The 22,319-nt window shown below is 47.7% G+C and overlaps 1 protein-coding gene across 4 annotated transcripts in view; it reads left to right on the plus strand.

The window, feature by feature from the left end:
* Window positions 1-22,319, plus strand: part of Crtac1 (cartilage acidic protein 1) — a 139,419-nt gene that overhangs the window by 2,553 nt on the left and 114,547 nt on the right. For all 4 annotated transcript variants that reach the window (XM_021236121.2, XM_013115054.3, XM_040744302.1 and 1 more), the window contains exon 2: window positions 15,199-15,398. In XM_021236121.2, the coding sequence (XP_021091780.2) occupies window positions 15,199-15,398 (200 nt within the window). The remainder of the gene's footprint in view (window positions 1-15,198; window positions 15,399-22,319) is intronic.

A 22,319-nucleotide genomic window follows, 5' to 3' on the forward strand; every position in this document is an offset into this window, starting at 1 on the left:
GCTGTAGTAAAACAAGTGTCTTGCCCAAGGTCACATGGCTGTTTGGTGGAAGAGATGGGGCCAAACCCCACAATTCCTAGTTCCCTGTTTGGAGCTTTCTCCACTCCAGTGACCTGCTTCTTCTGTGCTGAGAAAATAGACATATGCTCACTACACAGTAGGCACTGGTAATTACTGGCAGACCAGACTTGGATATACTAATAGCTTTAAAAATTTAGGGAAATTTTCTTTGCAAGGAAGGCAAGAGAAGATAAAAGTTCTCGTAATGAACATTCACAGGTCATAGGAATTCCAAGTTACCCGTTCTCCTTACCGCGTTGTCTTGTCTTACTGTTCTAAGTAGTCTTTAGACAAAAGCTGTGCAACTCCATGTAATGGAGTTATAAATGCTCAGGCTATCACCAGATAGTCTTAGCACCTAAGCCAAGGCTTAGACATCCTCTAAAACATAGTAGAGCATGGCCACTCTGTCCTGCAGTCAAACCTCTGCTGGGGGTGGACTTCTCAAACTTAGATCCCAGATGAACTAGAGAACTCCAAAGAGTGTTTCCCAATGCCCTCCATCCTTGCTGCTCCTAGCTCAAGGTCAGAGTACGGAAGGCTCTAGTCTCAATAAATCCCTCCTCTTCTGGCATCTGGGGACCTCGACAATGCTCTCATTCCTGGTGTTCTTCTGTTCTGTGGGTCTGCTGGGCCCATGGCTGACCCTCTGTTTTATGCTACCATCCAGTTTCTTTACATTACTGTATCAACTTCATGGGGTCCCTCGTGGAGCCTTGGCAGACTTGGTGGCCTGTCTTCACAAAGGATCCTGCTGTCAATCCAGAATTCTGAGAAGCAGAACCCACCCCTATCTCTAAGAGTCACCCAATGGATGTGTGTTGCCAAGGAAAATGCTTACGATTGTTCATCTCTCCAGGCTCACAGACAAGATGGGTCTTCATCTATAAGAGCGGGAAGTGAAGATAATGTGGGCCACCAGGGAGCCACAGCCCTTAGTGGGACTCTGAGAGCTGTACTTGAGATTGCTGACGGCCACCTCGATTTAACTGGAGAAATGTCCTCAGTCTTGGCAGCCTTGGTCTGGTTCTAGATGAGGTCAGGGGAGTATTAATTAATTCAGTATAGGAAGAATATAAATAAGATCTCCCTGGGAGGGTAGGTGAGCAGAGGCGGGGGAGATGGTCTTTGGGATTCATCTCCTTAGATGTGATGCAGAGAGCTAGTCATTCGGAAGGGGCTGTTAGTGCTGGATCACTGAGAACTGCATGGGATCTTTTTCTCCTACAGCTAAGGCCAAGTGTCGAGTTTGCACATCAGCTTCTGGTCATGGTGACATAGAGGCTGATGAACAAAGTCTGACTGGCAGGTATTCCCCTTGCCTTCTTCTCTGGCCCAAAGCTGGATTTTCACTTTGGGATTCTGCCATGCTCGGGGAAAAGAAATTTTACAGTTCCCAGGATAATTCTGAATGTGATGGAAGGCCCTGAGCTATTGATTCCTGAGGAAGGATCTTTCTGCTGGGAGAAGCCTTCCTCAGAGCCCAGTGATTTAAGAGTGCTGACAAATCCATGCTCACCGAGCCTCCTGCAGGCTGCAGATAGGCTTCCAGGCCAGCCTGGACTCGGCTCTGGGTTTCTGAAGAGTCTGGCTGGTTGCTTAGGGGACATATAAACGTGTGAACTCTCCTTAGGAGAAAGTATGAAATCAATTGGTTCATTATCACACCAAACACACTCTGGACCACTTAGGGCATTTAAGAAATAAGAAGTAGCAGAGGACTGTGAGATTGGGTTTGAAACATGTACAAAAGGTGTAAAGGGGTTAGAGAAGAGGATAGGATAGAAAGACCTTTGCTCCACCAGCTACTCACGATCTTGACCTCACCGAAGCCCCTAGGCAGTGACTGGAGAGGTTTCTTAGCCTACACCACCCAGACTTTTGGCAGTGTCTAGAGATAATATGTATTGCCACACTTGGAGTAAAGGATGCTACAATCATCACCATGTGGGAGAAAGGCTAGGATGCTGCTAAACATCCTTCAGTGCACAGAAAGCCCCCGCACACCTAATTATCTGGCCCCAGATGTCAGTGGTACCAAGACTGGAGCCCAGCAGCATATTACAGGTGGCAGAGATTTTGGAAATGTTATAACCCAGTTCTGCAGTGGCTGAGGACACTGAGGTCCAGAGTGGATAGATAGCCAGGCAGAGTCCTACAGCAAGTGGATGGCAGAGCTAGGTTGGAGCTCACATCTGCTCCCTTGAGACTGACTTACCCAAACTCCCTGCAAAGTTGTTGTGAAGAATAAATGTGAGCTGTGAAAACACTTAGAAAACTACAGGGAGACTATTATTAATACTGCTATTATTATAAATTTGGAGGTTTGGAAAGTTCTGTTTCTGTGATGCTGACTCACACAGTATAACATTGAACCAATGGCTCCCAGACTCCCATGCCCGCTTTGTGTGTGCCTATGGTAGGGGTGGTCTTAACAAAAGATAGGGATCAGAGTCCTTATCTTTAGAGGAAAGTCCAAAGAGTTGCCCTTCAAAAATGCTAGCACCTAAAAAGAAAAGAAAAAAAAAGGCTAAGATTTTTCCTTGAAATAAATCGTGTAGCCTCTGTGTGAAACAAAACGCTTACTTCTTGGAAAAATTCCAGTCTCCTGGCCCTGTGAGTTGGTTCCAGCCCAGGAAATCTGATCAACATCCGGGGGAGAAACTGATAGCTCCACAAATGACAGGCAACTGGATTTGTCCCCATTCCCTGGGGCAGGGGAGACTGTGACTTCCCTGGCACCCTTTCTGCTGGGGGCAGGGCAGCTGGCACTTAGAAGTTCTACACGGAAGTTCCGGGAGGGATGGGAAGGCGGGACATTAATTAGTAAAACCTTGTTTACTTAACAGACATATTCTTAAAGATCTCTTCCAAGGGACGTTTTGACATATTGCTTTAATTAGCCACAGAAGAATGGAGAGTGCAGAGAGTGTAAAATGACCCTCGCTGATGTTTCCAGTTACTCTTATCTTTGTTTGCACCGTACAAGTATGCTGACAAGGTCATGGAATCACTGCTGAGCTAAAGGACTGTCCTGGTGACCAGAGGAGAGACCACATGGGCCTTTCCCCTTACTTATGACCGTTTCCTTCTGGCTAGAGCAGTTACTTCCGTGAGGATTCTGTCCTGCGCCTCCTTTGTTGCACTATCTTACATGAGCCAGCAAATCTCACTAGCTCTCGGGACAGGCACAGGCCTGGACGCCTGGATTTTCCCTTGCAGCTTAGCTGCAAAGCTCTCGTAGGATAGTAACAGCTCTACTTGATGCTCTCGGCGTAAGGCTGGACAGTGGATCCCTCCCTGCGTCAGGATTGGAGAAGGAAGCCACTTACAACTCCCTTGAGGTTACAACCCTGGATATCTGCGTTTGAGAATGAGGCTTTGCTGCTTAGAACCCTGCCTGGATGCACTGGGGGCCCTGAGCTCTAGGTCTCAGGAAATCAGTCACCTAAGCTGGGTCACAGCTCTTTCTGCTACTGATAGGCCCCTTCTCTTGTAAGTGAGCTCCGTTTTCACCCTGGCCTCTAAGAGCAGTTTCCGCTACACTTCACAGCCCCGCACCTCTCATCCCAAGAGGCTCTTGCAAGGGCAGAAACAAGAGTCCCCATGGAGATGCTGCCCTGGCAGTGATGTGAGGGAGAAAGACAGCATCATTTGTTCTCAGGTGCGGATTCAGCACCCAGGACAGCACCCTATGGGTAGCGGAGCTCAGCAGGTGCTCTGTGAAAGAAATGTAAAAGCCGGTAGAGGTGGCCATTCTGAGGCAGAGGTAGCCTCTGGTATATCTCCAAACTGTCCTCAGTCAGTGATACCTGCTTCTCTTCTAGCTCCTTCTCAAAAGCTAGCATTTGGCATCAGGGCCATGTATAGTGCCTGGCCCCTGTGGATCCGCAGGCTTCAGGAACCCTGTGCAAGGTCCACTCAACAGGATGTTGGTCAGCTGCCAGCCCAGAACTAGGAGGTTTCCTTTCCTCATTACCATCCACAACTGCTTCTCACTCCTCTCCCCTCCTCCACCCCAAGTAGCTTCAGTGATGCCCCCTTCAAGCAGCCTTACCCTGCTTTAGGCCCATGGAACAGATGAAAATTTGGATTTCTGCTGAAGACAAACCAGGGGATGAATCATTGTTTCACACAACCATTCCCAAGAGGAGGCTCTTAAATAGCAAGGTCCACTAATGCATTTTAAATGATTTCGGGGGGGGGACTGACCCAAAGACTCTTAGGTCTGGAAAGAACTTTGGAGGTCATCCAGTAGTCCACCCCGCCCCCACCCCAGGCCGTTCACATCTCCTCGGGGACACAGTCGATGTCCTGCACACGGCTGCCCCAAAGCTAAATGCCCTTTTGAAAAATGCAAGTCTGATCATGTCTTGGCCTTACTTCAAAACCTGCCCACGGTGTGATCCAGGCTCCTCCCCTTGGCATTGCAGACTCTGGCAGACCCCAGTTGCAACCTCCACACAATGCTATATTCTCCACTTCTTCTTCCTTCCCATCGCCCATCACCCTGTGTCCAGACTCTGCGTTCTGGAAGCAGCAATTGCATTCGCTGCATGCGCTGATCTGTCTCGCATGCATGTTTCTCATCCATAGGTCTCTGCCACCTGGAATCCCATTTCACCTGGTGCAGAGACCCTCTCCTGTCTGGCATCCCCACCCACATCACTAGTTAACCCTTCTCTCCTGCTGGCTCCCTCTAGTCTTTGTACCTGTTGCTGCTGCTCTGGACTTAGCCCATGAGGTTGTGTGCAAAACTAGCTCTGCAAGTCCAGGAACTATGCCTGACTTGTCATTTCTAACCTGGTAGGTAGGCTTCTTCTACATGTTTGAAGAATGAGTGTGTGTATCTAAGTGTATTGAGGGCTTCTGCGTTTGGAAAGCAGTGTTTAAGGAGCCAAAGAAGTCCTCTGGGGTCCCCAGACAAATTAGTAACAGAGGCAAGCCTATTCCTCAAAGTCTTACAGTCCAGAGCATTCCACTCAACATTTGACAGCTGCTCCTGGAAGGGGCACCTGCGTGCCTGGCCCCTTCTCCTGAGATGCATTTGTTCAGGCAGCAAGCATCTATTACTAGCGGTAATAGTGTGATTACTGTTAGCATTACATACCCTGTGTGGGCGTTTGCTGTGCCGAGCGCCATGCTCGGAAGTTAACATGCATTCATATCAGTCCACTCTCACCACAGTTACAAGCCCATCTTCCCATTTTACAGTCTAAGGAAGGCTGAACCGCTGGTAGTGTTTAGTAAGATCCCACCTTTCCTTGGGCTTAAGACCAGCAGTCTCCATGCATCTCTTTTACAAGACCATCTCGTTAGCAGAGTGCTCTCTGAGACACTGCCTGGCCTGGGTCTCTTAGGCTTTCTTTTGCCAGTTTTCTGGAAAAGACCCAGCTTTCTTCTCTTGTTCTCTATCAGACACTATCTCGAGCTTTCTCTTAAAGGGAGGAGGCAGTGTATTTTCCTGATGCTGGGGACAATGCAGAGGACAGGGTCACAAGGAATGTAGCTCAGTGGTAGCGTTTGCCTAGCATGCACAAGGTCGTGGGTTCCATCCCTAGGTCCACAATGAGAGGAAAGATTAACATAGAGTAGATGCCTCCTGGGTGGGGGTCTGTGTGTGTGTGGGGGTAGAGGTCTAGAATTTTGCCACACAGGGGACCGGAAGGGAGCAGAGTGGAGAAATAGAACTAAGGTATTAGAATGAACACTACACAGCACAATGCTTTTTCTCTTGTTCTCAGTGTTTTCCTGTTGATCAGCACACAGCTGACATAAAGGCCATAAACAATCCCGAATGAATGATTGAATGGGCAAATGGCAGCCCTGGTATTCTCCCTCTTAATTCTTTTTATTCTCTGCACTTAGCCCTCTCTTGGTCTCCTGCATACATTAATGTTATTGTTTTCTTGTCCTATTTTCTTCTTCCAGTCCTGGGAATGAGAGCCAGGGTATGGTGCATCCCAGTCAAACACTCTCCACTGAGCCATACCTCCAGCCCTACTGTATTCTTTTTACCATGCTATCTACTTTGTCACCTCTGCCTCCTTTGGACCTGGTCCCCATAAGGCCTCTAGTCTCTGTAGGCCTGCTTCCCTGAATCCCTCCTCCACACCTCTGCCCCTACCATGCAGAGTCCTATTGTGCTACAGAAACCTGAACCTCCACCATGCACACGCTGTGTCCTCAGCCTGAGACACAGTCCCCACCCTGCCCCTGTAGCTAGGAATACTGACACTGAAGCTAGTTTGGTTGAACACAGATTGTGGGTCCACTGTGTAGTCATACATAACCCTGGGAAAGTCACTCAACGCCTCTGGGCCCAAGCTTCTGTATCTGTAAAATGGGGACACGACCTCCCAGGCTTCTGGTGAGAACTAAATGAGTCACCTATGTGAACGTCAGTAGCGCCACATAGCCAGAGGTACATGATGCCGTCGTTATTACTGTCCACTTTTGCTCCCTGAAATTGAAGCACACTCTCAGGTCTGAGGCGGAGAGGGAGGCTGGGGAGTGTGTACAAGGAGAGAAGCCATCAGGAATGGAGGATGAAGGGGAGAGATGGCCCATCAGCCAGGATGGAGATGCCGGGAGCACTGAGGGATGGACAGCAAGACTTGACCTATGAAAAATGAAGCAAGAAGAGCAACCAGAATTGCAACCTTAATGATGGTGTTGGCTTTGAAGAGATCAGTGAATAGCACCTTCTTCCTTACTTAGCTGAAGACCAGTGGAAGCTGGGGACAGGACTTAAGCAGGTAGAATGAAATGCCGCTGTTGTCACCTATGCAACTGACCTGTAGCGGTTGCCCTGCTGGCGCCCTGCCCAGGCCTAATGCAGGTCCCGTTCAGTAGAGCAGGCTAGCTTTCGTGGTGAGACTCAGCACAGGGCAAGTTACCTCCGCAGGGACCACATTCAGAGGACTCCCCAAGCAGAGTCTTTCAAATGGTTCGGTTTGATGGGGAATGGAGCACCGTTTTAGTGTGGGCTTTCTCACCATCACCACAATTGACCCTTAGGACCAGATGCATCTGTTCCGGGGACTGTCCTGTGCTCCGAAGGACATTCAGCAGCATCTCTGACCTCTACCCACAGGATGCCGTTAGCAACTGCTCCCCTGGTTTTACTACCCGAAATGTTTCTAGACATTGACATCCCCAATGAGGATCACCTCTCCAATGGCAGAGCTTCCAGGCAAGTTCCAGGAGTGGGGAGCTGTGATCCAGGCAGGCAGGGCAGGGCAGGGTGACATATCTGCTTCCTACACTGCTTGTCCTTGCCTCCTCCCCAACCTCTCCCTTTCAGTTCACTTTTTACACCCTCTGAAGTCCAGCGCCATCAGCCTCCCCCTTGGAAGCACTGCTGGCTCCCTGAGGGGATCTTTCTGGTCTCTCTGTGGTCCCTCTTGCACAGCACCCCTCATGCCATGCGGCAGATGGTGAATAGCCGTCTCCTCCAGGTTCATCTGGGTCTATAGGAAGTGTTTCAGGGCTGCTCTGCCAGCTCTTCTCCAATGGCACTTTCTTTCCAGAAGCTCTTTTGTGGGTCTCCGAGGATCTATGGGCCAGTCTGTGTGTGGGGGGGCAGAACGCTCCTGCAGCTTCCATGTCCCCGTCTTCCTCTCATCTCAGCTGTCTGACGAGTGTCTGAAAGGGTCTGCTTTCTCTGCTTGTTTCCACCATTTGGGCCTCTTGCTTTTGTGAGAGCGTGGGGTGTGTCCTTGCACTTTGGATAATTGCACAAGAACTGCGAGCCCTGGAAATTGCCCTTGGAAGCCTCTCCCACAGCTGCCTGACCCCACAGCAGAGAAGCCAGGTTGCTTGGATACCAGTTTTCAGACCCAATTCAGGAGAGTCCCGAGGCCACAGAAAACTGAGAAAACTGATTTTTCTGCATGTGACTGGGAACCGGTATCTGAAGACTCTCCACCTTTGCTGTGGGCCACCAAGCTGTCCTCCTGGTCCCTGGCCAGACCTTCCCTGAGGCTCACTTGACCTTTTATCACTGTGGGTCAGGTGACCCCACATGACAGACAAGGACATCCAAGGTCTGTCTCGTCTGTGCTGGGCTTCAGGGCCAGATCCTGGTCGCTGACTACAAATTTTGGCTTCCTCTCTCCAGCTTGCTGAGGATTGTTGAAAAGTTTGCTTATGGAGCATGTAAAGACGTCATTGTGGTGGTGCTATTCTTCCCAGAGTCTGAGACACAAGTCCAGCCCCCACTGTGGTCCTCATGAAGACCTTTCTTGTCTTTATTCCACAACCGCCTTGCGGAACTCCCCATTCCCTGCGGAGACACCATGCACTCTGGCCCAGTGCCCCTCTGCCAAAGTTTATTCTACCTTTGAGTTACCTCCTCCTCCTCCTCCTCCTCCTCCTCCTCCTCCTCCTCCTCCTCCTCCTCCTCCTCCTCCTCCTCCGGTCTGCCCTGTCCCTGGAGAGCCTTACATGGCCTTGATACCAGGTGTCATACTTCATTCGCCACTTGTTTGCCGAGCTCCATGAGGGAAAGGACTGGGTTTTGCTTCTTTTTAGTTCATGGAATTCATACATATCTTGCAGGGGTACTGTTTACTATGTACTGGAGTACTAGTACTGTGTACAGTACATACTCTGCAATGCTGTGTACACCATTTGAGTGTTGCTCCCACTGGTGAGTATCAAACACAGTACTGTAATAATGCCTAGCAGATGATTGATAACTACGCATCCCCCAAAAAAACTACTATTTGTAACCCAATTCCCAATCTGTATTTTTACCTGTTTACATTCCCCACCCCCAAGGATTCAGAATAAGGTGACAGGGGGCTCCTGAGCAAGCCATATCAAATGTGCGGTCACTCTGACCACCCCCGCCTTTCTGCCTCAGCCCGCTCTGCTTCCTTCCCCAAACTTCATGTCTTCTGTTCCCATTGACACTCTTCAGCTAAATGGATTTTCTTCATATACTTCAACAAGTCAATGATGAATTTCAGGAGGAGAAACATTTTTCACTTCAAATCAGATCGCAGTGAACACTCTCATCAGGGGACTGTGAGTCTGGGGCAGCGTTTCTCATCCCAGACTGCCCATCAGCATCAGCTGGACAGGTCCCAAAAAGGCACAGCATCCAGACGTGACCCGAGACTAATGATGTCACAGTGCTCCCAGGGGCAGAGGCTGGGGATTCCACTGGGTAGCGGGGTTTGGGCATCCCTGGCGGAGAGCTCTGTTGCTGGACGTGAGGTCTGTAGGCTGGTGGCCTGGACATTGCCTCGTCAAACATGCAGACCACATGGATCAGAGCCGGCACCAGTGTGGACTCTCTGGTGATTGTCAAGCACATTGCAGTTTGAGAAGTGTTGCTTTGGAGAAAGAACAGCTTTTGGACACCTGTGACAAGCTGCAAGCCATTTCTGCTGATTCATATTACCACTTGGACACATTCCTTCCTCCTTTCCTTCATTTAATAATATTAATAGCACACCTCCTGTGATGGATTCTGGGAACTCATTGGCACGTGTCTCTACCTTCCCTACCCCCATTTTCTCTGGGTTCTGCTCTTCAATGGCATCTACATCTTTCTCCTTGACCTGACCTGACCTCTTCCCCTTGTCTAACCTCTGTGTGGAAATCCAAGTTGGGATTCTTCTTATTTCATCCCAGTTGTGGTAATTTTATTATGAGCGAAGACAGCTGATGCTAAACTCATTGCTCGTGGTTGATTTTACTCCTCAGATCTAGAGGCAAAGGCGAATCTTGCAGTTTGAGTTCTTGAATCAAGCCCAGATCTTCAGTGGAGTATATTACTTGGTTTCAAGACTCTGAGGGCTGCCGGCATAGAACCTTGCTATTCAATGTATAGTTTATAGACCGGCATCATGGATGCCGCTGGGGAGCCTGTTAGAAATACAGAATCTTGGGTGCTTTGGCAGAGTTATTAAACCAGAATCTGCATTTTAGCAAGACACCAGATGATTCATGGACCCATTAAAGACTGAGAGTAATAGAGCACCAGTATGGAGCAGTGTTTCTCAAATTTTACAACATATTGAAATCACATGGTAACTTTTAAAACTCTTATGTACAGGTTCCATCCTAGGTCAGTGAAGTCAGTCTTGAGATAAGATTTATGCGTCTTCACTTTTTAAATTGTGGTAAAATATCCAGGATGTAAAGTTTACCATTTAATCACAACCAAAAATCCAGTTTGGTGGTGCAAAGCCTACTCCCCGTGTTGTGCCTCCATCACCCCATCCATCAGCAGAACCCTTCATCTTCTGAAACTCTGTAGTCATCAAGCACAGCTACCCACAGCTTCTAGAAACCACATCCTGTCTTCTGTCCATGTGCGTCCGGCTACTACCTCCCACAAATGGAAGCACGCAGCATTCGTCCTCCTATAACTGACAACCTTACTTTCCCTGCTAGACTGGCTTCAGGATTTGTCCACACTGTAGAATGGGCCAGAAGGGCCTTTCCCATCAAGGCCAGAACGGCCTTTCCTGTCAAGGCCAGATAGCACGCTATTGTTTGCATATGCTATGTTTCCTTCCACACTCATAGACACTCGGGTGGCTCTCTTGGACCATAGTGATTACTACCACTGCTCTGTACCTCGATGAGCAGATACCTATTTCTCCTGAGTTCTCCCAGGAGCCCTTGCTCTCACGCTTCTGTTAAACAGCCTGAAGTGACCCGTGAAAGGAGTTCATTACTCTCTTGATGCAGAAAACTCCACAAAGTCATACATGCCAATAGGCCCACATCTTGTGTTCGCTTAGGATCACCTGTCAAACTGCCCAGACCATCAGGGTATGCATATCCGAAAGTCATCAAGTGACCGACAGACAACACTTTAAACAAGCCATGAGAGCCATCCAGAGTTTCAGTTGGTGAAGTTGATGTGCCCCGGCCACGGAGTAGCTATAGATAAGGCTGATGGCCCAAAAATGGGTGCTGAGTTTTGCTGCGCATGTTTAAAAATGCCGAACTTGAGAGTTCAGATGGAGATTCCGCAGCCATTCAACATATCTGGGTGTACAAAACCCCCAAGGTGGGCCACCAAGCCTTCAGAGCTCATTAACCCACACATGAGCTCCCCTGCCACACAGAGGGACTTCTCACAGGAAAGGAACAAATTGTCACCTAGTCAGAAGACAAAGAGCCCAGCATAAAATAAACACAAACAAGTGTTTTAAAAACTGTTCCTTCTTTCAGTGTTTGGGTACACACTCAGAAGTGGAATTTCTGGACCACATAGTAATTCTGTGGTGAGGTTTTTGAGGACCCCGCTCGACTGTCTTCTGACACAGCAATGCACAGGGCCCCAGGCCCTCCACATCATCACCAATGTCTGTAGACTTCCGGGTTTTTATTGTTGTTGTCGTCATTGCTGTCCCAATGGGAGTGAAGTATGTCGTTGTGGTTTCGATCAACATTCACTATACAGTTAGTGGAGATCCATGCTCCTGTAGTTAGTGGAGATCCATGCTCCTGTGGGCCGTCTGCAGATCTCTGGAGAAACATCTGTCCCAGTCCTTTGCCCACTTTGATTCAGGTTCTTTTCATTTTATTTTATTTTTTGCTGTTGTGTTATGGGAGTGTTTTATTAATACACTATGGATATTAATGTCTTATCAGATTGTGGTAGGCAAATATTTACACCCATTCTGTGGTTGACTTTTCATTCTTTGGATAGTGTTCGCTGATGCCCAAAAGTTTCTGATTTTGATACAGCCCATCTTACCTAGTTTTCCTTTTGTCGTCTGTGCCCCTGGTGTCTCCTCTAAGAGATCATTGTCAGGCATGAAACTTTTTTAAAGCTCCCCACATGATTTCAATGTAGCCAAGAGTGTGCAAAGTTCCTTAAATTTTAACATACATACAAATCACCCGGAATCTTGATAGAATGGATATTCTGATTTATTAAGTCTGGGGTGGGGCTTAACATTCTGCACTTCTAATAGACTCCTAAATGATCCTTCGGCTGTTCTGTGGACCACTGTGAGTAGGCAGGATGTGTGGAAGCACGGCAGCCTCCATCCGAGTCCTGAGAGGTAGTTACAATGCATTGTCAACAGCTAACACTTTGCTGATCCCCCATGTGGATAGCCCAGTACTTAGCCATCTCACTTCCCAAAGCTGGTCCTGAGCACCCGAGTACAGGGAAGCTTTGGCATGGCAGAGTAATTAAACATGAGGAACACAAACCCTAAGCCTGGCTCCCAGCCTACCCCTCTAGGTGAAGCCACCCACTGGCCCACTCTGCTCAGAAAATTTGGGATCTACATTATTAATAGTTTGTTCCTCTCCAGTCTTGAGGGAAACACTGTAGGACCCTACTAGAAAGATGTTTTCTTTACAATGTGTTTAATGTCCTCAGAAAGGAGCCATGCAGGCTGGTATGAGGTTTGCCGAAGCAAATGGAGGACATGGGGTGGAGGCTTCTGAATTCTCCTTTAAAAAATTCCTTTCGCCAGGTGGTAGCGGCGCACGCCTTTAATCCCAGCACTCGGGAGGCAGAGGCCAAACCTGGTCTACCAATCGAGTTCCAGGACAGGCTCCAAAACAATACAGAGAGACTCTGTCTCGAAAAAACAAAAAAAAATCCTTTCATAGAATTTTGGAGCCAGAAAAGTTCCTTAGAGGTATCTTCCCAAACCTACATTTCAAAGGAGAGAGCTGGAACCTGGTGATATTGGAACTCATCAAGCTCTCCAAATGATGCTGAGGTCAACCCCATCACCCTACTAGGGTCTGACCCTTGCTGCATGACCCAAATTGCAGTTGTAAAGCCTGGGAGGGACTGACTGCCTTCTAGAAGGCAACTCTGGTTGCAGGAGTCATAAACTGATCATTCATCCCAGCCAAGGCCAATCAATTGGATTTGTCTTTTGTTGTGGAAATTACTTTAATTGTGTAAAAGATGTGTTACATTTGTTTATACTGTAGAATATTAGTTTAACTGTGCAAAGATGTGTTACATTTGTTTATGCTGTATTTGCTTAATTATGAAAACATGTGTTCCTGCTTCACCTTGCCTGCCTAAGGCACCTGATTGGTCTAATAAAAAGCTGAACAGCCAATAGTGAGGCAGAGAGAGGGATAGGCGGGTCTGGCAGACAGAATAAATAGGAGAATTCTAGGAAATAGAAGAGACAAGGAAAAGAGAAAGGGGAGAAACAGAGGGACACACCCAAGGCCAGAAGCCAGGCAGCCACCAGCCAGACATGGAGACAGCAGGGAAGGAAGGAAGGAAGGAAGGAAGGAAGAAACCCAAGGCAAAACATAGATAAAGAGAAACAGATTAAAATAAGAGCTAAGCCAAGGCTGAAAATTTAAAACTAATAATAAGTCTATGTGTCATGATTTGGGAGCTGGTTGGTGGTCCAAAAGACAAGGCCTGGAACAGTCTTTCAAGTAGGAGGTCACTATTGTCCCTTCAGTAGAGGTCATACTATCAATAAAATAAAATGTCCAGTGATCTTCAGACCCATGATACATTTCATTATGTCCACCCTGCCTATTAAATACTCTACCCCATGGCGGCTTCTAATGATGGTTCGGAGTTTCCTTATCCAGTCAAATCCCCTACTATGTTGTAGAACTCTAATAATAATGTGTTGTCTTTAGTGATTAGACAGTCCAGTAGAAGGCACTGTCTTAGCAAGAGGACTCTTAATTTGGAATGACCTCATTTTGTATCCTGACTCCCACCCAACACATGCACTTTGAACATGCTACAAGCACCTCCTTTAAGAATGGACCCTACATAGTTTCTGCCCTGCAATGGAGCCCTGCCCCTGCGTTTCTTTACAGAGAGACACCAGGGAGATTCCGGCTTCTGTCTGGATCTAAAGGCAGTGCCTGGACCCCCCCCCACCTCCAGGTCCTTGACCTGGAGCACAAGCTCATTTGCTGGCAGGAGCAACTGTCTCCATATGGGGAGACAGTCTTCAGATCTCCTTTGCTCTTCCCTCATTAAGATGTCAGTCCGGCTCAGCCTTGTTCTCTGCTGCCAGATGCACTGACAAGCAAGCAGCCAAGTTCTGTCAGGAGGAGGTTTAGCTGCCTTCTGAAGGCAGGAGGGTAGCGCTTTTCTGGGGGACTAGACCTGTGCGAGCTTTCTGGAATTCCGAGAGAGTCTCTGGGACATTCTGTGAGGTCCAGTGCTCTGCCTAAGGCAGAGTCTTAGAGTGATACTATCTTCAGCATTCGAAATGTCTTTTGCTCTAGCTCAGAGCAGATGGGATTCTGCTCCCGCCCTGGCCATTCTCAGCTGTCTCCTGGGTGAGTGCCACTGGCTCCCATGGCCCCAGGCTGCTTGGCAACACCCTGAGTTATGTTAGAGAATTTATAATGAATTATACAATGCATTATACATAATTAATTTATAATAAAACACGCATACAATGGTTTAATTTCTCGAAGTGAATGATGTGCTACCTGGCAGACCTTGCTGGAATGCATCTCTTGACTGCCTCTTCATCTGGAGGCCATGACCACCAGCCCTTGGGAGGACTCTTGGCTTGGGGAAACTACCAGGCTATCTCTGGGGTATGTCCCACAGGAGAGCCATCCTTCACTACTCCTATTGTTACTCTAGACCCAGCGACCTGTGGGGGTCTCACCCCCACCTCTGCATGGAGATCTCTTCTTCATTCTCCCAGAGTATGGGAGTTTCTTCCTCCTTCCTTCCTTCCTTCCTTCCTTCCTTCCTTCCTTCCTTCCTTCCTTCCTTCCTTCCTCGCTGCCTTCCTTAAATACATACTGGCTGCTCATTGCATACCTTGTCTTTAGCTTGGTGCACATCAAGTAAATAAAACAAATATCCATGCCAAAGTGGATCTTGAACTCTAGCAGAAGGCGGCAGGCAGTAACTAAGTGTGATGCACAGTAAATTCTGTTGTGTATAGTGCATTGATTAGTGCTACAGAGAGTGGAAAAAGCAGGATGGTACCCTGCTGTGGCAGAGGCAGGTTGTAGTTTTAGACAGTATACCGGGGTGGAGTTCATAAAAACAACAACAACAACAGCAAAACAGCAGTCCTATGGGATGGGGGGAGGGGAGATGTCCCCAAGGCCTCAGGGGGACTGGATTTGCCTAGCTGCTCAGCTCTGGGGACTTTCAGTAAAGTTTGTGACTTTTGCTTTCAGATGTTCGGGATGGCTCTGCTCCTGCTGCCCCTATGGCTTCTGCCTCTCACTGGGGGATCCCAGAGGGCTGAGCCCATGTTCACCGCAGTTACCAACTCTGCTCTGCCCCCTGACTACGACAGCAATCCCACCCAGCTCAACTATGGAGTGGCAGTGACGGATGTGGACCATGATGGGGACTTCGAGATCGTTGTGGCAGGGTAAGTGCCTCCCACCCTGCGCTTGACAGATATATTAATCAGCTTTTGCGGTGATACGGTTGTGTGGAGTGACCAATGCGTGTTTTCACTGGGGTCTGCGTCCTTCGTGGTCAGCACCAGCCTGGCTGGCTGAGCTGCAGTTCTGGGGTACTGTGGCTTTGCTCTGTGCGATGGCAAGGGCGTGAGACACGTGGCAGCTGAGAAGAAAGCTGTAGAATCTGCAGGCTTTTCAAGGCCGCTTCGTGTCACGGTCATGCAGGTATTACTTCCTCCCCAGCAAGGTTCTACACGGGTAGGACATAAAAGTGTTAGTCCGTAGAAGGGGCTGCTGTATGCTCACTGACTCCCGCACCACCTTACACAAGGCTAAGAAAACTTTAATTACCCATTTCAAAGAAGAGTGAAGATGGAAATCAAGAGGGATAGTTAAGCCTCCTCTGCTAGGCTTGCTGCCTGCTGCTCCTCCTCAGAAAAGGAATACTGTGTAGCTAGAGAGGCAGAGCCTCGGAGTTCAGATGGCTTGAGATGGTCCCTAGGTGTGCAGCTTTCTAGATGCATGACCTTGAGACTCACATCCATCATCTGGAAGGAAGGGATCACTGTAATGACTTCTCCGGAAGCCTCACTGTGCTCCTGCACGCGATAGTGCATTGTAAGTTCTGCCAATCACCGAGGGTCATTGTTATTTGTGGAGCATCGATGTGTGCCGGGCTCTATACATCATATTTCACATGCATCACCTTTATCCTCCCAACAACACTATCATCACCATTTAGAGATGAAGAATTGAAACTCAGAGGTGGGAGGTAGGGAGTGGAGCTTAGCTGGGGACTGCTTGTCCACTGTGCGTGATATTCTAGGTTCAACACCGCACATTTTTGGTACATGCCTGTGATTCCAGAACTTGGGAGATGGAGGAGCACTATGAGACTCTGCCTCGGAAAAACAAACAAGAGACAATAATTAGCTGGATGGATGGGTCAGGATTCGAACCCTGAGGTGTCCTAGAGTTACCAAACTGTACTATACAAAGTTTAGCTATCACTTCACTCCAAAAATCAGCCAGTAATAAAAACAGAGGAGGGGCTATCTGCCTAGTTCTAGGAGGCCTGAGCTTTTTTGGTAATGTAGAACAAAGTACCTATTGGGTGACGGCATTTGTAGCAGTCTTTTGCAACAGTAAAAACTGTTGGTCTTAGAGATGGAAGAATTGGTTTTAAGCATTTCGTGAAAGGGTCTCAGGTAGTCTTGAACTTGCTATACAGCTGAGGCTAGCCTTTAACTCCTCCTACCTACACCTCCCAAGGGCTAGGATTTCAGGCGTGTGGCACACCACAGTAAAGGACTGGGTTTAGGTTTAGCCATATTTAACCCAACAGTTGCCAACCTTTGAGCTTCAGCTCTGTATTTCTCAGCTATAACATGGAGTCAATGAGCTCTACCCTACCCACCTACCAGGGCTGAACCTGATATACAGAAAAGTTAGCTTAAAGGGATTACTTTTCTTATTCATTTTTTTTCTACCTTGAGAAGATGCAAACCATTCAGTGCTAGACCTTCTAGGTGCTAGGTTGTATTTTCCAGTGTGGTGTTCATTAGGCATTTGTGGCAATGAAGATTTGAAGTATGGCTAATATGGTCAAAGAATCGAATTCCTTCTTCCCTCCATGTTTTGGACAGTTTTTTCATATGTACCCTGGGCTGGCCTGAAGCCGGCGATACTGGGTTTACAGACATGCTTCATCATGCCCAGCTCAGAGAACAGAATTTCTAATTCTAACCAAATAGCCACGTTTCAAGCAAGCAGTTCAGTTCTGCTTAAAGAGGCAAATACAGAGGGCGGCTCACCTGCGTTCTGCTGCAATGCCCAATTGTCCCCTGAAGCAGGGGGAAGCTGAGCCGTGCCCCGTGTAATTCCCAGAGCCACATGCTGAGATGCTCTCTGGTTGACTCCTGATTGGCGACCCCAATCTCCCCCTGGTGGGCCCTGGGAACAGAAGACAGGGTACGTGAGAGAACAGCCCTTCTCTCCTCCTGCCCACCCTCACCCCTAAGCATCATGGGCATGCTCTCTGTTAAACTCAGACCCTGGTGTGAGCTCATGGTCTCACTGGTTAACAAGGGAAACCGAAGGCCTGCACTGTGAGCAGAACACCTCAGTGCCCTCCTTCTCCTCAGGGTGTACCTGGCAGGTGCCACCCGGTTCCACAGATGGAAAGTCTGTCGCTGTCTCCACAGGGAGGTTGTTGCTCCCCGTACCTGTCTGGTTTTCCCTCTGGCCTGCCCTGTACTCACTCTGCAGGGCCACTTCAGGAAACCTTTGTTGTCCTATGGTGGCTCACACTTCCTGTGGTCCCCATAGTGGGCGAAAAACACCTTGAAGAGCAAAGCACCCCAGGGAGAAAGATGCAAGGGCCTCTCCGGCTTCCTTTCATTTGGCCTCTTTTCTGGCCCTACTCGCCAAGATCATGCTGACACAGTAGTACTCATCTGCATCACCCTGCTCAAAAGTGGCTCATCTTCCAGCTGCAAAAACAGCAGGTAACAGAAAAATTCTTGCCTCCAGGTTCATCCTGACTCACTCTGTTTGGAAAGGGGGGGGGGGAGTTTGATGGCAGAGTTTTCAGTGTCTCTGTGTCTAGTGCCTGTGCCCCCACCGACCCAAGCCCCAGCTTACACATTGTTTCTGTGTGCAGAGAATTGCGGCTGCATTTCCTGAGCACTAGACTTCTTCCTTTCTGAGCAGTGGCTGTGCATTTCATCTTCCTCTTCCAAAGACCTTGTCTGTTCCAATGAGCTCCAGGACTTCGCTTCTGTGGCCTCTAAGGTGGAGAAACTGAACTGTCATTCGTAGTCATTGTAGAGTCAGTAATACACGGTGTTCAGCTTGCCACAGACCTGGATCCTGTAGGGTGATGATGGAATTACCCTTTGGAAACAAGGCCTAGGTCAAACAGGGCCTTGACCCATAACTCTCTCTTCCGGGCAGCCACTGACGTATCTGGAGCTTCTGTGTGTCATTCTTACAGGAGGAATGAGATAAGTAAAAATGGAGAAATCGGGCACCCTCCCAGCTCCAGGTCAGGGTTTCTTTGCAAAGAATTGTGAATTCTCAGAACATCAGAGAGACACGTTCTAATTTAAGTACCCACTTACATTCCAAAGGCAAATACAACTTTTATTATCTTCAGCTGAGGATGATTTGTCACTGTCTTCTCCTTTGGGCCGGATAACCAAGAGTTGACTACACGGACGTATTTAAATCAGGACCTTGAGAGGTCATTCGGTCCACCTCTTGCCTCCCAACAAGGCCAGTCCTGTAGTGTGTGGATGCTCCCTGTACTGAACGCCATCCAAGGGATTGTGAACATTCTGCAATCCAGCTCAGGTACTTAAATCAGAACCGATTTGACTAATCTGAATCCTTCCTAGAAGAGCTTAGTGGGTCATTTCCTTTCTGCTTTTGTTTTCTTACTGCCTTGAAGACAAGAGCCTTTCACACAGACAATCAGGGCCTCTGCCCTGCCTCTCATCCCCGCCTGACTCCTTGGCAGCACCCCTGATTTGAACTCTTACTGTTTCATCTGCCCTGCGCCCATATTAAATTCTGCTTCCTTCTCTGTCTGATCGTAGGCTTTCTGTTTAAGAAGCATGTTGCACGAGTTGATATTTCTAAAAATTGAATTGGAATGCCTTTACCTGGGGCACCTGGCAAAGCAGGCCCACCCATTATCTTACAGATCTTTCTATTAGCAGATCCCTGAATGTGTTCACTTTGCAACCCCTGGGATAACGGCCAGCTCTTTGGTTCATAAGGCATCTAGTACTTGAAGTTGCCTTGGATTTGTTGACCTTGTGTGTCTGACCAGAGCCCTGTTACTTTGAGTATTTACTCTTTGAATAGGTTTGTTTTGCTTTGCTTTTTCAGTAGCCTGGTTCTGTCTATTGACAGCATTGATTTTGCACATGTTGCGGGTGGGTTTGTGTTGTGTTTCGGATTCTTGAGTTAATTGTGATGGAAGGCATGTGCGTGCTTCTGACTCTGGGAGGAGCAGAAAATGACCGCCCTTTGTTCTGCGGGGATGGGAGAGGGAAGGGGCGGCTTACCGCTCCTCCGCCACAGCTGGGCGAGTGCCTGCGCATATGGAGGGCTTATCTGCTAACCTGCAGGTGCGTGATTGAGGTCTGCAGATAGCTACCTCCCTGCCGGGCGAGGGGAGGATTTGATCACCCCCAGAGAAGGCTGTACACGCACACACCATTGAGGGTCTTCGGGACTGTTCCCTGGGCAAATGGAAAGCCCAGTGGCTTCCCCTTTTCTCAGTGGAACTAGACACCCAATCTCCAGTCTTACAGGGTCTGGAGAGGGATTCCTGTTGGTGTCAATCTGGTGCAATCCTTTACAGCAGCATTGTAAGGGCTATCCCTGTAGGTCTGAGCTAACCCTCTGCCCTCTCGGTTTCCAGCAGGAGGCGGCTCCAGTGCAGTGACTGTAGTGGTTGTAAAGTTTAAACCGTGATTTAGATCAGTTTTTCTACACAAAGAGCATTCATTTGGTAAAGCCTTAGCATGCTCTTCACACTCGGGAGGGTTTCATTTAAAGGATGCTGCCGATTGTGAAGTGCTGTTTTGTTTTTTTCCCTCTCAATGTTGCAACTATGTCAGGAAACTTTTTTAATTTACTAAAGCTAATTGAATTATTTAAGGGCAAACTGTATTCAATTACCTGATTAATCATGATCATATAGGAGATACCATTAAAAATGATAGGAGCAATGAAAAAGAATAGGATATTTATCTATGGTTTAACCAAATCAGCACTTACCATGGTATTATAACTGTAGGCAGATATGTGTGGTTGCTGTGTATACATATGCATGCTACGAGTAGACAGATGCCATAAATAATAGGTTCCTCGAGCATATAAATACATTTAGATTTATCTACTATGTTAAAGCGCATGTCTAAATGTATACAGATGCACGCAGAGATACACATGCTTTTAACAAAACAGGAATAAACGTGTTTGAACTTTCAGTTCCTTTTTTAAAAGAAGACTATTTTTAGTAATACTGAGGAGATAGCCCAGCTGGTGAAGTCCTCGCCCTATAAGCCTGGGGCTCTGTGCCTGACTCCAGGAACCCAGGTAAAGTGCTGGCATTGTAGAAATGCTGGGAGCCCAGAGCTGGGGAGGCAGCGACAGGCAGATCTTCGGGGCTCACTGATCCAGGCCAGTGAGAGACTCGGTCTCAAAAGCATGGTGCGTGGTGCCTGAGGAGCAATGCTGGAGACTGTTTTGACTTCAACATACATGCTCACATGTGTGCATATGTACTTGCACATACATGTGGACCTGCACACACATGAGCATTAGTGTACACACATAGAAATAATACCAAAACCTTAATATATTTGGTCAACAGTTTTGATACTATCTTAGAGTGTTGGGTCACTTCACTTGTTTTCTGGTGTGTGTGTGTGTGTGTGTGTGTGTGTGTGTGTGTGTGATGCACCTGTTTGTATGTGTATCTTTGTGTTTAGGTGTACTCACACATGTCAGACTAAGCATGCAGAGGTCAGAGGGTCATATGAGGCATCATCTTCGATTGTTCCCCACCTGCTTACTTAGTTTTGAGAGTGGGTCTCTCACTGAACCTGGGACTCATTGGTCTGGCCAAGCTGACTGGCCAGTAAGCTCCACATACCTACCTGCTCCCCGACTCAGGAACTGGAGTCACAGACCCCATTGCTGTGGCTTCTGAGAACCCAAACTCAGATCCTCATGCTTGTGTGGCAAGTACTGGATCAGCTGAGCTATCGCTCCTGTCCCCCATTTCTTCTTCTAATGCAAAGTATGTTTCTCTTTTAATTACACTGAAATATGTCCCACTGCAAAAAAAATTCAGACAATATAGACAAAGGTAAAAATTCACCTTTTCCAACTCCTGCCCCCTACTCCAAGCCTATGCCAGTCACTCTCAGGATAACAATGGCTTCCAGTTCGGTGTTTGTTTCTAGATAGTAATCTAGTGTTATAGGTAGATGATAGATAAATAGATAGATTATATAAATCCTGTATATATCAGATACATAATTTGGGAGGATTCATTTTGACACATATTATCACACTTGGATTTTTTGTTGTTTTTTGCTGTGTAACATGTTCAAACATGAACATGTATCTTTTTAAAAGATGTCATTCAGTGCGGACATACCGTACATATTTCCTCATTTCCTTCGCGTGTGCAACAAGTTGTTCCTCGTCTCTAACCATTGCAGGCAGTCCTACACTGCGCGTCATCCTTACAAACACAGGCAAACCTTGCTCTAGGATGGATACCAAGAGCAGGTGGAAATGCTGGCTTAAAGAAACTTGTGTTTTAAGTTTAATGGATGTCACTAGATTGCTGCTAGTTTTGATCTTTCTCTGTTTATTCACAGACTGTAAGCAAATAGTAAGCTTGGGGATTCTTTACCTCAACAACTCTTTGAGCCCCTGTTACATGTACAGCCGCAGCCCACATCCCAGGATCTGAACTTTATCAATGTAGATTTAACAGAAAATGAAGGAAGGGACTATTCTCCACCAGCAAAAACTACAGCTAAAGCCCAGGTAGAGGAGCTTCAATACTTTCTAATTCAAACAGCAAACAGGACCGCCTATAAAGCCTCCCCTACAAAAAAAAGTATGTCTTAAATGGGTTACCCTTAACCCTGAGACTCATTGTCGTTGGAATCACAAAAGAATGGTCACAGATGCTGAGTTTTCAGCTGTGGGGTAGCATGGTCGGCCGCTGATGCTGAATACTCTAAGATCCTGTTGGAGCAGGGGTCAGGCCTTTCTACCCCATTCTTAGCCTCCCTAAGAAGAGCTCTCAGCAGCGTGTGGCAGGCTTTCCAGAAATATCTCACTACTTCCGG

This window comes from Mesocricetus auratus, unplaced genomic scaffold, assembly GCF_017639785.1.
Source record: "Mesocricetus auratus isolate SY011 unplaced genomic scaffold, BCM_Maur_2.0 Super-Scaffold_4256, whole genome shotgun sequence".
Taxonomy (NCBI): Eukaryota; Metazoa; Chordata; class Mammalia; order Rodentia; family Cricetidae; genus Mesocricetus; species Mesocricetus auratus.